This window comes from Pezoporus wallicus, unplaced genomic scaffold, assembly GCF_028554395.1.
Source record: "Pezoporus wallicus isolate ANWC-B61680 ecotype Strahan unplaced genomic scaffold, APGP_CSIRO_Pwel_v1 scaffold_3294, whole genome shotgun sequence".
NCBI classification, from domain to species: Eukaryota; Metazoa; Chordata; class Aves; order Psittaciformes; family Psittacidae; genus Pezoporus; species Pezoporus wallicus.
In genome coordinates, this window is record NW_026635478.1 from 2,526,269 (window position 1) to 2,545,139 (window position 18,871).

An 18,871-nucleotide genomic window follows, 5' to 3' on the forward strand; every position below is an offset into this window, starting at 1 on the left:
GCTTGCAGCCTCAATTAATGCCCCAGAACACACATATGTGACTGTAGCTCCTTCTGTGTCAAGCTGTTGGGTTTTTTTTTCAGAGGAATTTAAGCCTAGGTGAAGAATGATTAGCATGTAATTAACTGAAAAGCTACAGATCTCAGGCAATCTAGTAAGTGTGAATTACAGCCAACCTTTGGCTAGAACAGCTTATACAAAAGTCTGTATGCTGCAGATATGTAACCAGTAGGAAATGGCTGTCTGATTGCATGAATTTTACACATCTTCCAGCTTTCTAATTGATCTGAATGCTATGTCTAATGCTCAGAGGCATCTTGCAAAAAGGATTTATGATCCACATAAGAAAGAATTTCACTCATTCTTCTATGTAATTTTACACACTTGGTAGATTACCAATTATATCCTTCATTAATTAATCATGACGGACCATAATATGTTCACCGTCTCCATGAACAGGTGCATTCTTGCTACAGTTGGGAGTAAATCATGTAGCTGGCCTGTGGCTTGTTCTGAGTTTACACCAGCAGTATGTTTCTTGGAGACAGACTAAGCCTCATTGGAATTTTCTATGAACCAGAGCCATAGAAAAATATCTTCTTACCACTTCGAAGGAAACCTAAATGCTTTTCCACCATCAGGTGAAACTGAATTAGATCTCTTTTCATCCTTCAATCAATAAGCATGTAAGTAACTCATAATTAGTGGGAATACTCATGTGAGTAAAAGCATCCATAGGGTTACGTGACGGTAGGAGTTGACCATATGCAAAAAACAATAGCTTTGGTAACATACTAATATATTTACTAGTACGTATTTTCACATAATAAATTCAATGTAGTTATCATATGTGAGCTACAAATTCTTTTTGTAAAAGCAACATGATATGGGCACATTTAAAGTGTGTGGAAACATAGTTTAAGATTCAAGAGAAAACATAATGCACACAGTATGGTTTTCTCTTACATACAAAATGCAAAATAAAAATAAAAAATAAAAATAAAAATCTGCCTTTAAATTTTGGTACTACTTGATAAAAGGCAGATGAGACTTCCTACTGAACACCAAAGTAAATGCAAGGACAATGAGAAACAAATGGGCAACAGAACATTATAAAAGCAAAAAAGGGCACAGTACATGTAATCACAAGTTGATAGTGTTTAATATTATGATGATAAAGAAAGGAATAGGCTTATTAACTTACCCTCATCTTTGCACAGGCATCCTGTGTTGACTCTGTGCCTCTTAACTCTTTTACCAGCATAGAACCTAAATACTAAGATAAAAATCCATTAAACTTAATTTAGAATTCCAGAACAAACAAACATCTGCACAAATGCACTAAAAATGCCTAAAAATCATAGTGGTAGCAGCAAATTAATATATTGCTATAGATTTTTTTTACTTTGCAGTTCTCTGATAAATCATTTAAACCAGTGTGTTAATCAGCCTATGAAACAGGAATGCACAGCAACAAGTGTAGTGAATCAGATGGAGCCCTTTGAAACAATATCTGAAAGTCTTCTAGCTTACCACTGTAGTGACTCAAACAACAAGGAAACACTACAGATCCCATCTTAAAAAAAGGCGTTTGAGTAAAACAAAATGAGAATTTGCTTTTTTTAGCTTCCATCTGCCAAACTCATATTGCTATGTGTGCAGTCACATGGATGTGAAGGGCAGCAGCGAAGTTAACCTCTGTGTACTCAATCTGTAACTAATTTATGTGCAAGTAACACAGCCTGATGGCAACAAACAGAGGAAATAAATCTGAACTGAAAACTAGTTTAAGCCATTATTTCTTCCTAAGAAAAGGCTGACCCTGAACTATTACTTGGAAGCCTTCACTGATCTGAGTGAGGGCTGGGTGAGAGGAAGCAGCAGGGTGTCGGTGCTGGTCCTGGCTCAGCTTGATGAAAGCCACTGTGCTCTCTGAGAAGCCTGCTCATCTCTGAGGGTACACAAGGCGCAGTGAGTGCCTCACTGACACATCCACTTTCCTACCTGTCTCTTCCTCACTCTGTCACTTGCTGGCATGCACAGTTTGAGCCCTCCTGCACTGTGACAGTGGGCTCTGTCCTCTGGATTTATTCCTCTGAGGTCATGCACAGTTTGAGCCCTCCTGCACTGTGACAGTGGGCTCTGTCCTCTGGATTTATTCCTCTGAGGTCATGCACAGTTTGAGCCCTCCTGCACTGTGACAGTGGGCTCTGTCCTCTGGATTTACTCCTGTGAGGTCTCAGGACCTCTCTATACCATGACTGAATGGCACTGCTCCTTCAGGGATGGAGCTGGCTGCATCATCCCTGCTGTTCTTGGGTGGTCTTGTTACTGCTAACAGGGCTGTGTGAGAGCCATGCTTGCATTTCTCCTAGAGATACTTCAGGCATGTGCATTTATGGATGTGCACATGCTCATATAGTTCTGAGTAAACAGGATGTTTCCGTATTTCTGTCTCATGCAACTCTGGCTTAACTGCAGAAAGGGGAGAGCAAGCCACCCCTTGTCTTCTCCCCAGGCACAGAGATGTCTTTTTGCATTCTCACTGCAGCGCAATGCCATGGCTTCTCTCAAGTCTTCATTTGGAAGCGAGCAACACAGGAGCTGAAGAGAAGTCCTGCCTCTGGTGAGAATGGGGCAGGTAGACTGCAGGAGGAGGGAAAGTGCCAAGGGCAGGAGCCTCTTCTTAGAGGATGCTGCAGACCACCACCAATGCCTGATCCCTCTCATTCCACCACACTGACTCCCCTTAGGAACACATTGAGCTGACTCAACCAGGTCATGAACCAGCTTCACCTTAAACAAGAACTTATCAAAAATAACTTCAGTTACAGCTGAATACAAGCTGTGACAAAACAGAAAGTATACTGGTTCATCTCCAGTCTCCTGACCTAAACTGAGATATTTTCTTTAAAGCCTTCAGTTCACACTGAGTACCGCAGGGGTTTCTGACCTGCAAGAAAATGCATAAATATTTCAATGTAGACAGCAGCCAACATGCTAATTGATGGTAATGTTGAGAAACTTTACAGGGCATTATAAATGTAAGGGTAAGCAACACCAACACTGCCAGGTAAGCACAAGCAGAAAGGAATGAAGGGCGTTCCTATGAAGATTCATAAACCAAGCAGCTGCAAGTCCAGCTGGGGGCCCAGCGGTGACATGAATAGGGCTTTGGGCATTAATTTGATGGGATGGCTTAGTATTGCCCTTGGAGAAGAGAAATGAATTTAAAGCAAGTTCTGAAAATAGAAAATTAAACAAAAGCATATTGGATTGGACTATACATTTCTCCAGATCCTCCTGTCTACCACCTTCGGCAGCCTCAGTCTTCTCTGGGAAGGACACAATTCCTTTACTTTCTTTTTTAATGGACTACAGCACACCAAATTGGTATTTCCTTGAAAGCTACCAGCCGGCCAGGCACCAGGGCAAAAAAGCTCATGGCAGAACAACAGGAAGAGACTGGCAGCTCCAGTCCCTGCCTCAGCTGCTAGCATTCAGAAATGTTTCTCAGGGTGGACTGTGTAACAGACAAACAAATCACAGAAGTACTGCCCAATTTAGTTACCAGAAAAATTGAGAATTCTAGGAATTTTGCTTTCTTTTGACTTGCTGTGCTTTTGGAAATGTTCCTTCTGAAAGACCCAGAGCATGTGGGGAGCAAGGCAGAGGGCATCCAACAGTTTAACTGAGTGATGCACCATACAATGAAAGTTGCCCTCATTATAACATCCAAGCTAGGGTTTTAAAGCTGAGGTCAATACAGCTCAGGGAGCTGAGACAATAGACTGGTACATGCTCCTTAAGAAAGGAAGGTGTTTCCTTCATCACCAGTAATCTGAATATTCCTGGTCATCCCAACTTCATCTCTGTCATCCACACACCTTCCAATCTACTACAAAGGTTACATCTGATTGTGAATTTACTGCTGGATCAAGCAATGAGATAAGAGGCACACAGGTGTGATAAACCTGTTCATTTTACTGCAAACTATGAAAAATATTTAAGGAATTATAAATCACTGAGTTTCCTTTTCAATTTGAAGTGCTTCACAGGAGGAGAGCAAACCTGAGAGCAGATGAACTGGACCTTGACTGTGGCTTGCTGAGGAAGGCAGAGGTGCTAGTTACTGTCCAGGGACAACCACAGAAAGGGATTTGTGACAGATTACAAGTAGGGGTGTTTGCTCTCACTGCCACTTCTATGACACTTAGCCACTTATTCATAGAGCATTTCTTTAAGGCTGTTGCTACACAGACTGCAATATATCACAAAATTCGTATCAAAAAGTACTGTGCATTCTTGTTTCTTATTTAGTACAATTACACTGAAAAAATATTACAAATGAAAAAAACTCAGTCCATCAAAATCTAAGGTTAATATATCTACCCCAAGTCAAACCACTAAATTTATCAACACTTACAAATGCTTTATAATCACATGACTGGAAAATGAGTTTCTCTGGATGATGTTGCCAATATTGTACAGGCGTTGATGCTGTGGCTTCATTTGGAGGTCTCAAGGTAATGGAAGGCTCTCCCCAGTCTCCTGTCTGAAAATCATAGTTGTTCAAGATATAAGAGAAGTTGCAGGCAAATTCACTATACAGTAACCCTCCATTGTTGTGCTCAATTAACAATAATTTATTTTATACACATAGAGCCATGTTACTAAAATAAGGGAACACAACTCCTACAACATTTTGCATGATTTAATTTATAATCCAAAGTCATCTACTGCAGTGTTTAATGAGGCTTTAATTAAATCTATTTGCTTTGAGAATAAAATCATTAGGCTCTGGAAACGTTCTTTAAAAATAACTGTTTACAATACATATATGAGGATGAAAGCAATGAGATACACAAAAATGCCATTCACAAATTTCACTACATGTTTTACAAGCTCTTCTACGCTGTTAAAAAGTGTTCCATTACCCCAGCACATATAATCGATAACTAACTTTACTAAATGACTAAATAACTTCAACTTTGCTTTGATCTGAAAACTTACTGCACATTCTTCAAACACAGGTATTCTTTAATCTCTTCACAAATATTTGCTTTGAACACCTTCTCTTGATGTCTTACTGTAGAGCTACTAACATTGCCCTTCTGTATCCATCATTCTCATTGATACAGGTGATTGATTGCCTTCCTGAGCTGTCATCTCCCCTTTGTCCTCAAAGCTGTCAGAGAACAAGGGTAGGACTGCGGTTTACCAAATCCCTTTGCAGGACACTCTTCTCCCTTCCAAAAAGAGCCAACACAGGCATTGGTACAGGAATACCCCCAGCATGGTTGTGCTGGTCTGGGTCTTGCCTGCCATTGCCTATTTTTGGACATGGCTTTATTGGACCTGGACTGACCACTGGGCCCTTGGGGACTCCTCCCACCTTGAAGGCCCTTGCAAAAACAGCTATTATTTTGAGATTGTTTATTTATTTTTTAACTGCAATCTCTCCTACTTTTGGTTCACATGTGCCCATGCTCTCTTCAACCGGGATGCTGCCAAATCAGCATCAGCTCACTTTAAGAGAAAATGACCTGTGGATGGAGTTCTCCTCTTCCCAAGTCTCCTTCCCTTTACCACCAGCCCCACTTCTCCCCTATCCTGTCTGGTCTGTTCTTGTCTGTCTCTGAATTCCCCTGTCCTTCCTATCTGTCTTTTGGGGATCAGATTTCTGCCTCCTTATCCTTCTTCCTCCTCTGCCTGTTTTCTCTCAAACTCTTTTACCCTGTCCTATTTGATTATTTCAATTTGGATCATGCTACTTCTTTCTTTACCTGCACTTATCTCTGTGTATTTTCTATGCATGCCATGTTGTTAAAATATGTGTTAAAGCTGGCAAGGAATTGTCATCAGCATTTCACACAGAATATGGCTAGAATTTAAGACTTTTAAAGCAAAAAGAAGTTAAGCATCAAAAACACATGAAAAAATCTTATTGAAGACATTCAAAAGTCTGGCAAACTATCACATCCTACTAATTAAATCAGGACAGAGTAAACAAAACATCATTTTCATGTGTCACAAAATAATGAAATGACACGCATTTGCACAACTCTACAATGAAAAGCAAGAGATAAATCTGGAAACATCAACATTACCCTGCCAATATGGTAACTTCAAGCAAGGGAACATCATAAAACAAGTCAAATGCAGTTAATATTGGCACTATTAGCACACCTACAAAATATACAGTACTGTAATTTCTATTTTACCTAGTTAAGTTCCCTATATACTATGGATATGACTTCAACCTCAAATTTTTAAAGGAAAGTAGCAGGAGCAATTGCTCCAATTTGTGGCATACTGTATCCATAGAAATGAATACTTCTGACCACCTTCTATCCTTCTATCATATTTAATCTGAAGTGGAAATTTCATTTGTTTAAGAAGCAGTTCTCCTTATTAAATAAGGTTTCCATCATTTTACAATGGGAAAGCATCTGCATCCTTGTTAGTGGAGTTTGTATTTGACTACAATATGGATTGAACCCATGACACATTCTAAGAGTGTGCTCAACTGTTTTTCATGAACTGTTCAAGGTAATAGCTAACAGACAATTTGATATAGCCTCCTTTTTTTTTTTTTCCTAATAAAGAAACACTCCTACATGTTCTGTGTGAGGAAGCAGAAGGTATATCCTATCTATTTAGCAAAAGGTTATTATGACGGAATAGGAGTAACTCCAGGGAAAAAAAAAGCTATAAAAGTGTATCTTTTAACCACTGGTCTTTCCACCAAGGAAACATGGAGATGGCCATAAGTGGGACTAGAATTTCTACAGAACAAGTGATTCTGGGTAGTACCAACACTGAGTGGTGCTTCAAACCCTTTTGTTGCACTGCTGTGCAGGTGACTGTTCTTGCATGCAGAAAATGGACAATACTGACAAATTAAGCAGGGTACATAAGGAATAAAATGAGTACATCATTTTATAGTTTGATTCACTTTTGTATGGAAGATATTAAAAACATGAAGAACTGCATTGTTTCTTTCTGTCAATGAAGGGCAGTAAAAAGAGTATCCCTGATTAATCTCATATTGGTTCAATTTTATAAAAGAGCTAGGAAGCAATAATTATGAAAAAATGAGAATTAATCTTCCACTAGGCTAATAAAACTAGTGTATGAGTCACTTGGAGAGGGACTGTTTGGAGACCATTTGTTTGTATTTGTTTGTATATTTGTTTGTATTTGCTCTATAAATATATACAATCATTCTAGTACCTACTCTTTTTAAATTAGACAAGACAGAATTTATAAGACTGCTATACAAGTGGATGATCTAAACACACAATACAGCTGGGGTTAAGGCAATGCAGAGATACAGGATTTCTGCACCGAGAGACCTTTTGTGCATTTCAGTGTGACTTGCAGAGGGAGCAGCTACTAAGAAATGCTGCATAAAATTAAACATCATAGGTATAGGTTATAATGATAGTTGAAGAAGACATGTTATACATAGACATAAATTTTTTTAACTGTATCAGAAGTGTTTTTTAATATTCAGTAGAAGTGGCTTTTGGTCTCCTTTCCTTTTGTTTCTTACCAAACTCCTCAGATTTTTAAACCAAACTATTGCTAGTATTCATTACCTACTTAGACTGAGATAGAACAGAGCAGTCTCTAAAGCCCAGATCCAGGAAGATGGTTAGAAGTTTAATTCTTACTACGTACTCCCCACACATTATCTTTATTCTTTTAAGGGAAAAAAGGCTTTTAGAAAAGATTTAGAGAGGAAACTACTTTCATAAATCTGGGCCTAAAAACCCCTACAGGCAAAAAAGTTGTTCCTCGGTGGACTGACTCAAGTCAGGTACTGTAACTTCTCAATTTAGGATGTGATGATGGCAATTAACTTCAGGTAAAATATAAAGTAGGAACATCTTTGACCTACAGAAGACTTGAAACAACAAGTCTCAAGTCTCGGGTAGAAAAACATGAAATACTAGCAATTCTAAATGTGAGGAATCTGTCTGGTACAACTCATGGCTGACATACTGAGAATTCAGGACCTTCCTAAGCACCTAAAACACTTTAAAGCAGTATAGAAATGTTCACAAATTACTGTGCAGAACTAACTACGATGTTTGATTTGATTTTTAAAAATAGGTATGCTCGGATGAGGATTTTCTGGTTTGAATATTTAATTAGCAATTATAAAAAACAAACATTTAAGCTTCTGTATTTTTTATGACACAATATATGTATGAAGATTTTTATCTCTCTGATGAAGTAGAAAGGCAAAAGATAATTTATTCCTCATCTAACTTTACAGCTCATCAGACAGCTGTGCAATTTATCACGTGGCTTTTGCTGTACTGCCCGTGTTTTAGTATTCTAACCTCCCATGCCTTTAACCACTGTCTTTCCTCTCTTTGGCTTCAGTCAGCTCGAGAAAGAAGATCTTTTTCCTCCACATTTTGCAGATAAAGAATTAACAATCACAAAATGGTCTCAAGTCAGGTGCCAGAGTGATAAAGATTCAATTCTTTTACAGTGACAACTTTTAACCATAAAGGAAACAGCCTAAAAAAAACAGTATCTCATGCTCTTGCAGTCCTTCATAACACTAAAAATGGGCAGATGTGCACTTCTCAGTGCTCTAGAAAGGGTCAGATGCTTGATGTCAAATGAGTTACAGAAGTGGATTATTGCTGTTAGGTAATTTTTTACAATTGTTGCACATTTTTCTCTCTCATCCCATTCTCTGACAATTGAATTTGGCTCATAGTAAAGACAAGGATGAAGAGGTATCTTTAATATGTAAACAAGTGATCTCAAATCAACTTTTATAAAACCTAACACCTGCCTCATCTTCTTATAAAAATGTCAAGTTAAAAACCCTCCATGCTGCAGGAAAAAAGAAAAAAAGAAAGGCCTGGTTTTGAGTGGTTGAATATAGTCATTTTTAAGAAGGACCACATCATCTAACTTTTCACCTGTTAAAGCCTCATGCCTAGTTATGGTAACATGCATTAGTCACCATGACAACAATAAATTGGAGCACACATAGATACAACGCTTCTGCCTGAAAAATCAGTAATTTTCTCCCTGTAAGAATTGTAAATGTTCTGTGGACCAGCCAAATCTTCTTTATTTATGTACATTTTAATTCCTAGAGCAAGAGAAACTTTTCTTAGCTCCTTGTATCTTTGGCTTTTGAAATAATGGAAGCAGGTTCATGGCATACTTACATTTTAAAAGCTTCTAAAGCTCAGTAGCCAAAACAGCCCCTCTCTGAGAGAGATACTCCAAGGAAGCAGTCATATGGCACAAATTAGGAGAAATCTAGAGTTCCTCTGATATACTCTGCTGAATGACAGGCTGTCGCCCTTACCATGCTGCAGCACAGATCACCAGATTTGCTCTCACGTGCACAGCACACGTGACTGTCACAGAAGTGATGAAAATTCAGAGCAGCATCAGTATTACCTCTAATTCCCCAAAAGTGCCTCTGCAAACATGGCGTGTTCCCCAGCTAGGCAAAGCCTATAGGTTAACACAGAAAGGGCAGCACAACACATTGTGGGGGTGAAACTGTGCAAACCGAGCTGTTTACACGGTTTCTCGCTTTGGAAAAGTGAGCAAATGAAATATTGTGAAGAGAAGTCAAAGCTCCCCCTGAGCAAGACTGCTGCTGGCAATACCCCCATCCTGTATGTACACCATACAGCCAACATATGCTAGCCACATGGCACGATACATGAATGCACGCACACATAATCCCAAAAGAGGGCGGACAAGTTACGAACTTTTTTTGTCATTTCAGTGACATGACACCCGTAGATAACACCACGGCAACAGACTGTACATCCATAGAGTGACAACATAGCCATTTATCACTGTATCTTACATTATGAACCTGATGAATCGATGAGAAAGGATATCCTGCATTCTGGTTGGTCCAGATCTCACAGACCGAGGACTGCTAATATAAACAGAAAACTACATCTCATCTTGTAAATATTAATGCACTGCAACTGCCAAAAGGCAAGAATAATTAAGAAAAGGCTTGCAACAATATCAAAGAAGGAAATAAAACAGCTGTTAAAAGTAGTTTTTTATTTATTTGATGACAAAATATTTTTGGACTGACTGGAAGGAAACAAAGCTTATTCAGAGACTTTAGAAGAGGTTTCAGACTGTGAGTACAAGGAAACAATTTAGTCAGAAGTGCTGGTGATGTAAGGAGATAAAGTTATGTAGGCATAAACAGAAAATGCAGAGCGCAGAAGAAATACTGGTTACTTTCAGGTTTTGGTAGGGAAGAAGTTTGAAGTTAACATCCCAATTAAGTTTTGAGATCTGAGCCTCCTTCTGTTGGAAACTTTCACAGGGAGAGAGGAAGAGAAAAATTTGGCAATACAGTCAACAGGAAAAACAAGTTTTCTTTGTAGCAATTACCAGAAAAGAACGCATTGCAGCTAAGTGAAGCAGTTGCCCAACACCGCCTTCCAAAAACAGTTCCTTTGCATACAGAGATACAGATTAGTATTACCTTTGGCACTGACCATGACCCTGCTGTACAAATGAAAGGTTTCAGTCCACCTTCTACATTATAGTACAGATAGTCCGTAGTAGCGAAGCCAAGTAAGCATACTGTAGCATCTCTAGCAAAAGCAACAGAACTTGGCAAGCAGAGCCAGCATCTTTTACATATTTCCTTGTTTGGGCACTCATCAAGAAAGCATCTGTGACACCTCAGCAAAAGCTAAGATAACATTTTACAGTAGCCAGGCAACTAAAACAAAGCATCAGATGTAGGATCTGCCCACAGTATCTTCGGCAGGCAGCAAACAAAGGCAATAAACACACTTGAAAAATGCAACTGCCACATCCACAATAGATAGCAATTAATATCAGTTATTTAACAACAGCAAGAATGTGCATTCCCAGTTCTTAGCAGCAGCAGCAGGATTTTAGCACCGATGCTCAAAGAAGTGCAACTGTTTTTAAAAATATGGCTCTTGCTCTTACCTTTTGTAGCCTGAAACCTAGCTGCTTGGGGAGTGACAGACTAGGTTATCACCTTGTTACTGTCAGGGCAGGCTGGTATCCTCTGGACTGACTACTGAGCGCTGCCAGACAGGCTGGTGGCAGCCTAATGTTGTTAATCGTCCCTTATTTCCTTCATGATCTGTAATGGATGAGCATGCATCCCTTCCTACAGCTTCAGTTAATTCTTACACTTTCCCCTATCTGGTTAATTTCTTCTCCCTCATTTTGTTTTTGAAGTTATTTGCTTCTTCATGATGTGCAGGGCTCATTTTGATAGCATTAGCTAATAAAAACTTTGACTTTGGCTCACAGTCTTCTATCTCATCCTCTGCAACTTGCTACAAAACAGTCCTCCTCCATGTGACGAACACCTACTCTCAGTGCAAGACCAGCAGCAACCACTCCTCTGCTGTGCCATTATTAGAACATTGCACTAGTTGGCACTAATGACCCTTTTTTCTGTATGTCAAGCAAACTGACTTCTGGATGTTCTGATCATGCCCATGGATGTGACGCCTATTTTTGTTTGCCTGGGGCAGGGGGCAGGATTCCTGAATGGGAGTCCATGGCAGGAGATTGTGCCTCTGCTTTTCAAGAGAAGAGTAAAAGAGAACAAATTTCCATGCCAGGTGCAGCATCCCCAAGCATCTGGTAATCAGGAAAACATAATGTAGTGCTATTTGGACACACTTGCTGTGGTCCTGAAAGGAGTAAGGTAAGGCAGCATGATAACGTGTGTTACAGATATTTTAGTTCTCCCCAGTGCTGGCACACAGTTGCTGTAATGCTATCATATTATACAGCTGGTGCTCACCATCTTGATATTCTGGAGAAAAAGGCGTATCCTTAAATCCTGCCCCTTCCAAGGACTAGCCTTTAGGGAGTAGTGTGGTGCCTCAGGTGAATCAGCTGGTGTCCTGGTTTCGGATGGAACAGAGTTATTTTTCTTCCTAGTAGCTGGTGCAGTGCTGTGTTTTGGCTTTAGTCTGAGAACAATGCTGAAAACACACTGATGTTTTAGTTGTTGTTAAATAGCACTTACTCTGATCAAGGACTTTTCAGTCTCATGCTCTGCCAGTGAGGAGGGGCACACGAGAAGCTGGGAGGGAGCACAGCTAGGACACCCAACCTGAACTAGCTAAACGGATATTCCATACCACAGCATGTCATGCTCAATATATAGACTAGGTAGAGTTACTCGGAAGGGCCAGGCTGCTTTTCAGGTCAGGCTGGGTATCAGTCAGTGTGTGGTGAGTGATTGTATTGTGCATCACTTGGGTTTCCTGAATTTTCTTTTTTCTAGGTTGCTCCCTATTATTATTACCAGTATTGCTGTTAGCGGTATTATTTCTATTATCATTATATTTTACTTTGTTTCAATTATTAAACTGTTCTAATCTCAAACCATAGGGTTTACATTCTTCAATTCTCCACCTCATCCCACCTAGGGGGAAAGGAGAAGGGGTGGGCAAATGGCTGTGTGGTACTGAGTTGTCAGCTGGGTTTAAACCATGACAGCCAAGAGACAATGCCTGTCCCAGCACAGCAGAGGTGTGCAGGGCTCTCCTAGCAGAGTGCCGGGGCTGCTGCTACTGACAGCGATGCTGCAACAGCAGCCCTACCGTGCTGCAGCACCTAACGTATAAATACACTGGATACATCGGTCAGCTGCTTTGGTGCTAACTCAGGAACAGGTTATGTGACACTGCAGTAAACATGTATGCAAGCTTTAAGTTGCTTCATTTAAAAGGAGGGCAGGGAATCAGTCCTTCCTCATACATGCCAATGGTACCCACACTGTCCCTGCCCCCCCAGCTCATCTTCTCCTAAACATAAACTCAGGGGCTAGAGTACTCACCCAAAAACTGTGAGGTCTCGATGGCCTCTGAGGGAATTCATACCTATCTATTTCACCTTCCTCTTTCACAGGTTAAAGCAGCAGAAGACAGGCTGTCTTCAACTCCTTTTATAAATGCAGTCCTAATTTTTGTTTTTAATTCTTTGGAGAAAGAAGAGTGCATAAAAGCAGATGTTTGGAGTACTCACCTGTGAGAGACAAGTTCTGGTTCCAGGTGTCTGCTCCGAGGACTGTTAAGTGAACTGCCCCCATCACACAGGCCTACCTCCAGAGTTATTTGGAGGATCAAGGCTTAAGCTAAATCATCCTTAAATATAGGTGACTTGATTTATTAAATCAATAATAAATCAAGTGAACCAGCAGAGACTGAGAATTTCTTGCAACTGTATGAGTGCCCAGTCACAAGGGCAGCAGTGCAAAACTCCTTAGTCAGTTCTGCACTCATTAATGTTTGAATGACTAAGGTACTGAAATGCAGTACAGAAGGAACATTAATTTTATAGAAGGTAATGAATTCAAATTCAGAAACCAACCTTTTCCTTGCACCACTGTAAAAATATTTAGCATTTACTAGATACATATTTTATGTCTTCAAAGTGCTAACACTTTTTAATGAATTATGAAATCCTCAGGAGAATTACTTAAAGTTGCATACCCGTGTGCTGAAGAGGAAAAAAACAGGGAAAGGAAAAAGGTTAAGTGAGTATCTGAGGCCAGTAAATAGGCAGTAGGAGGGAGAATGGGGATTAAGCTTCAAACACTCATAATATTGAGCTCCCAAAACATATGCCCTCAAAGAAAAGGAAAAGAATTCAATCTGTGCCTGCACTTCCACCGTAATAAACACAAATACGCTTGGGCACTTGGTATTAAGTGACACAGAGGTTCTATGAAAAAGAGTTTAACAAAAAACATTTTCCCAGGTATTATGGTAAATAGCATCAAAAAAATGGCATCAGCTATTGCCTGATTAGTATCAAACATGCATTTATACTTCCCAAAAGATAAATGCTTGCAAGTAATATCACAGCAAGATCCTGCTATCATGATACTGTTCCTGTGATAACTACAGATGTCCCATGCATGAAGGATTTTGATGGCTTTAAATTGACAGAGGGTAGAGTTAAATTAGACATTAGGAAAAAATTGTTTACTGTGAGGGCGACGAGACACTGGCATAGGTTGCCCAGAGAAGTTGTAGCTGCCCCATCCCGGGAAGCATTCAAGGTTACATGGGGCTTTGAGCAACCTGGTCTAGTGGAAGGTGTCCCTGCCCATGGCAGGAGGGCTGGAACTAGATGTTCTTTAAGGTCCCTTCCAACCTCAACCATTCTATGATTCCCCCATCTAATCACCATGGGACACAACTCTGATGGGCAGGAGGGGCAAAGAAAGGGGGGAAAGAAATGGCTTGCAGTGCACAGCTCCTGCCATCTGCTACCCATGATACAGGTGGGTGGTTAACAGTATGAGAGGGAGGGAGGTGAAGCTCTGTATTACCTGCTTCCCTCTCATCCATCTCCCTTCTCTTCCCACCGTTCTGACATAGTCTCCCAATCACTTTATGACTGTCTTTAAAAAGAATTGTTTAAGGACATTTACACTTCTCTTGTTTATTTAACTTAACCTACTTGACTTCAAGAAAACATTCATGTAAGAATATTTCTTATTGTTCTGGCTAATTTCCATCATGACAGAAGACAATATGGTTTAATTACTTCAGACACTTACAGTGAACTCAGTAGCCAATCATGCTACAAAGTGCTTGCACATTTCCACCTGCTTCAAGTCTTTCTAATCACTCATATGTTTACTGGAAAAGCTCTAGAACAGTACATACACAGGTCTTCAAGGTTGTGGGCTATGTTGGAGACAACCTGGTGTTTCATAAAGTGAATCAGGGAAGACTTGGTTCATAATCTGAAGACAGAATAACTGTACTGAAAGTGATCACAAACCAGTAAGAGTAATCATGGAAATTACATATTTTCTAGGGAGAGGAAAGCAATACCTGGACAGCATATGCATAAGAAGCTGGGTGAAAGGCAGTCCTGATGTATTCAGCACACCTCACTGAACTCACTGGCACTTCAGGAGATGTTAATGATTTACCTAAGCTAGGAGCAATTAGCCTCAGAAAGTCACAGAACATAATGAAAGGACCAAAGAGGGGCTAAAAGAATGTTTAAGATAGGAGAAAAGCAAGATTCAGAAGATTATAGCCAGCCTAACCACAGGGACCAGCAAGTTATTAAAAATATTTAGAAACCCAGTCACCATCCCCTGGTCCTTGTGGCCTATGAAGCCTTCTGATATTGGCCACCTGAAATAAACACTTTGGAATATGTGCATGTGTGTATATATCTGTAACTATGTATATCTTTCCGAGAATCACAAAGAAAGAGCATAATATTGCCTAACGTGTTAACTGAGACAGCTTCTATGGGCCAAGGGAAATTCAAGATGTTCATAATGAGGTTGTTCAGTATGAATCATCTCAGATCGAATTTCCATCCTTTGTTGGAAAACTGGATGACTAAATCAGCAGCAGCAAGGAGAAGCACAGCAGGACTTGAACACTGACTATGTGACTCCTGATGCAGCAACACATGACATGCCCCATATACAAACTAGCCTGAATCAAAATGCACAAGAAGTTGAAGTGAACAGTTAGAGAATAACTATCAGTATTTAAGCACACCTGGACTGGAACAAGCTGAGGAGATCTGAAATGACCTGCTCCATGCCATGGCTTGGAAGAGTGCTCAGGCTCTCTAGGCAGGATCCAGAAGTGAGAGATTTTTAAGAATGGGTTAAGAACTGAAAATGGATTTGATGAACTACATAAACCAGTCAGATGAAATTCAGTAAGCTAAGAGTATTCCTTGGAATTGTAAGACTTTTACACAAGTAAAATAGCAAATAAATTAGCAGAACAATTTAAGAGGGAGGTGGGGAGAGGACACAAGAAGATCTGGAAGTTTCAACTTGAACATAGCAGTCCTGCAAAAGGATAAGTAAATAAATCACAGGATAATTCAGGCTGCAAGGGAGCAAGTTTCCATTCTAACCCCAGCTTGAAGCAGGAGCAGCTGTGAGATGGGATCAGGTTGCTCAGGGCTTCATCCAGTCAGATCTTGAAAACCTCCAAGATCGAGACTGGACAGCCTCTGTGAGCAACCTGTTCTGCTACTTGCCTGTCCTCCTGGGGAAGAAGTTTCTCTTGGCATCCAGTCAGTGCCTCTCCTCTTTCAGTTCAGTATGCAAAGATGCCTCTTCTCCTGCCAGCCCTGGTCACCCAGCCTCTCCTTAGAGGGCTGATGATCCAGCCCCCAGCCATCTTGGGTGGTCCTTTGCTAAATTGCCCTCTCCTAAATAAAAACTCCCAGGTATTTAATAAAAGCAGCATATTCTAACACATGGGAAGGAATCTTTCTGCCATATGGGGCAGCTACCAGTGAGGTCTCATACAGGGCAGCATCCAGTATTAGCAACAGCACTGCAAAAAGGATGGAGGCAGACTGAGGGAATCCAGGAGGCAGTAACAATAACCAGAAGCCTAGAAACCACCAGGGCTTGGAGCTGGTTACAGGGTCCCAATGGTCTGTTCACCTCTGAGCTGGTCTGAGTAGACACTGTTGGAGACTTCTGTTGCTTTCTCCACCTCTCCTTAGAACGGCTGCCCTCTCTTGCACTTCCATGTTGCAGAGCTGGTGCACAGGGAGAACAGGAGCTGCTGAACATAACCACTTGGCTTATTCCCCCACTGCCTCATCTTCTGTGTCTCACCACTGGGCTGAGCCTTGGGAAATCGCTCACGCCTCTTGGTGCTGCATCTCCAGTGAGGCACAGGAGGGAAAGAGAGAAATAGCAGCAAACCCCACTCCCTCTGATGCACATTACCTAACTAGCTAGCTGTAATTCAGTCTAGCTTCAGAAATTTGGATCAAATCCCAGAAATATCACTCTTGGCATGCTGAACAATCTTTAAAGGTGTAACAGCTGAAAGAAACAAATGAAAACCGGATGAATGGGGCTGTCTGGCCCCTTCTGTAATCGTCACTCCAAATGTTTTAGGACCGTGGGAGAGCAGTTGTACTGTCTCAATGGCTGCTGCTTCCCTGAATGTTCCCAAAGCTCTGGGGAGAGCTTGCCTTACCAGCAGGAATGATCACAGATCCTCCTCTGAAACCAAGATCCTTAGAGACAAAGAGTGAAATTTGAAATCAGTATTTCTTTTAGAGAAGCAGAAACCAGAAATACCACTTCTTATTACAATAAGTACATTGGTATATTACTTTGCTTCTCCCGAAAATACTTTACATGAAGATTTCCAGAAAATCACTGTCCATCTTGGCATGGCTTCGTTGAAGGCAGGCAGTGGCATGAGCAGTGACACCCCTCTCCATGTCAATGCATCCAGCAAGGTTTCACAAGAACGTGCATGCCATGGCAAGCACACCCCATGAAGGGAGATGACTGGCCCAGGACCACAGTGAGCCTGCAAAGACTGTCTCTTCCAGCCCATGGCAGGGCAAGAAGCAAAGCCTCATCCCACACCAGCGTCAGTGCTCAAGGTCCCATGCACCTCCACCTCCTGCTCCATGCAGGGCCATGATTTGCACATTTTTCTCTAAAGAGAAAAGACTAATAACACAGCTGTGCTTCTCTCTCAAACAGCTGACACCTTCCTTAATGCAATGGCCATCTTTTCTTACAGGCAGGCAGTTCTCATTTGATTTTGATTCAGCAACCAGGAGCCAAGTTCCCGCTTGGGGAGGATGGACTAAGGATCTTCCAAGTGGCTTGCTAAGGCTACAGCTGCCCTGCTGAGCTCCTGCAGGTGCAGTTTACAGCTGCAGCTCTGGCCCCATGTCCCCTGCTGAGCAGCCAAGTTGCTTGGGATGGACATCACCTCTTCTGCTGGTGCTGCCAGCTACAAGTGCACCCCAGGCTTTTAGCCCTGGACAGACAGTACAAACTTCTAGACAAATACCACCAGTAAAGATGATGAGACTTTGGTCCCTGAATATTAGGTAATACACCTACATTTTAGCTCCCCAAACCCCCACAGCAACAAAAAAAATGGCTTATTCAGAAGAGCACACTAAAGTCTAAGTACTTTTTTCCAGCAGCTAAAAAATATCAATGTTAGATATTAAAATTCAGCTTTCATACAATCTTTCCAATGTAGGGCTTCTTGTTCACAAGACTGAGTGTGAAAAACAGTAAATTAATAAAGAACATCTGTCCCCATCTTGAAGGAACATCTGTTCTCTTCTTGGTGTAGTATTTATGGCTTCAGTTTGGATCATTAACACCAAATATAGAAGCAACTCCGTTAGTTCCATATGCTGAAGCAGCATGTAGGTATGATTAACATCACAAAACTTTATTTCTAAATGCTAGCTTCTATAACATTCTAAAAAAAAAAAAAAAAAGTATTTTTCTGTTCAGGCAGAAATTACTTAGATTTTTCACAGTGTCTTTATCAGTTTACTTGTCCATTAAATACACAGTACAAAATGGTTTTACAGATGAAAGTTTGCTGAAATTTACAGCTCAAGATACAGCCCTCTATGCCATTAGTATCTATATGAATTAATAAGACAACTGTCAGTAACATCTATACTATGCAATAGAGTTACGTACTTTTGATGTCAAATTAAAGGTTGTCATAGTTCAGTCATCTTTCTGTATTAAAAATAAAATGCACATAAAATATGAACCTTAGAGGATTTTGTCTGGATTTTACAAACTTGTCTTTAAAAGGGCTGTCTATTCATCCTCACAATAGATACTGCTTTATGCTTATAAAGAATGGAAGTAAGAAACCTTAGAAAATAATCTAGACAACTGTATTTTTGCATTTATTCCTTCTTAAATCTACTAGTAAAAGATTCTGTTATTTCATCGGTAATTTCAACCCTTGATAAAACCCATTCTTCATTGCTTCTTAGATAATCTCATTTTACATACCAATATTCTGAGGGTCATATTTTC

At 40.5% G+C, this 18,871-nt stretch overlaps 1 protein-coding gene across 13 annotated transcripts in view; it reads right to left on the minus strand.

The window, feature by feature from the left end:
- The window catches only part of ANKS1B (ankyrin repeat and sterile alpha motif domain containing 1B), a 441,168-nt gene that overhangs the window by 22,619 nt on the left and 399,678 nt on the right, over positions 1-18,871 (minus strand). For 9 of the 13 annotated variants that reach the window (XM_057425330.1, XM_057425361.1, XM_057425307.1 and 6 more), the window contains 3 exons: positions 9,866-9,940; positions 4,427-4,555; positions 1,205-1,276 (listed from right to left, as the gene is read on the minus strand). In XM_057425330.1, the coding sequence (XP_057281313.1) occupies positions 1,205-1,276; positions 4,427-4,555; positions 9,866-9,940 (276 nt within the window). The remainder of the gene's footprint in view (positions 1-1,204; positions 1,277-4,426; positions 4,556-9,865; positions 9,941-18,871) is intronic. The other 4 variants (XM_057425317.1, XM_057425338.1, XM_057425348.1 and 1 more) reach the window with 2 other exon arrangements.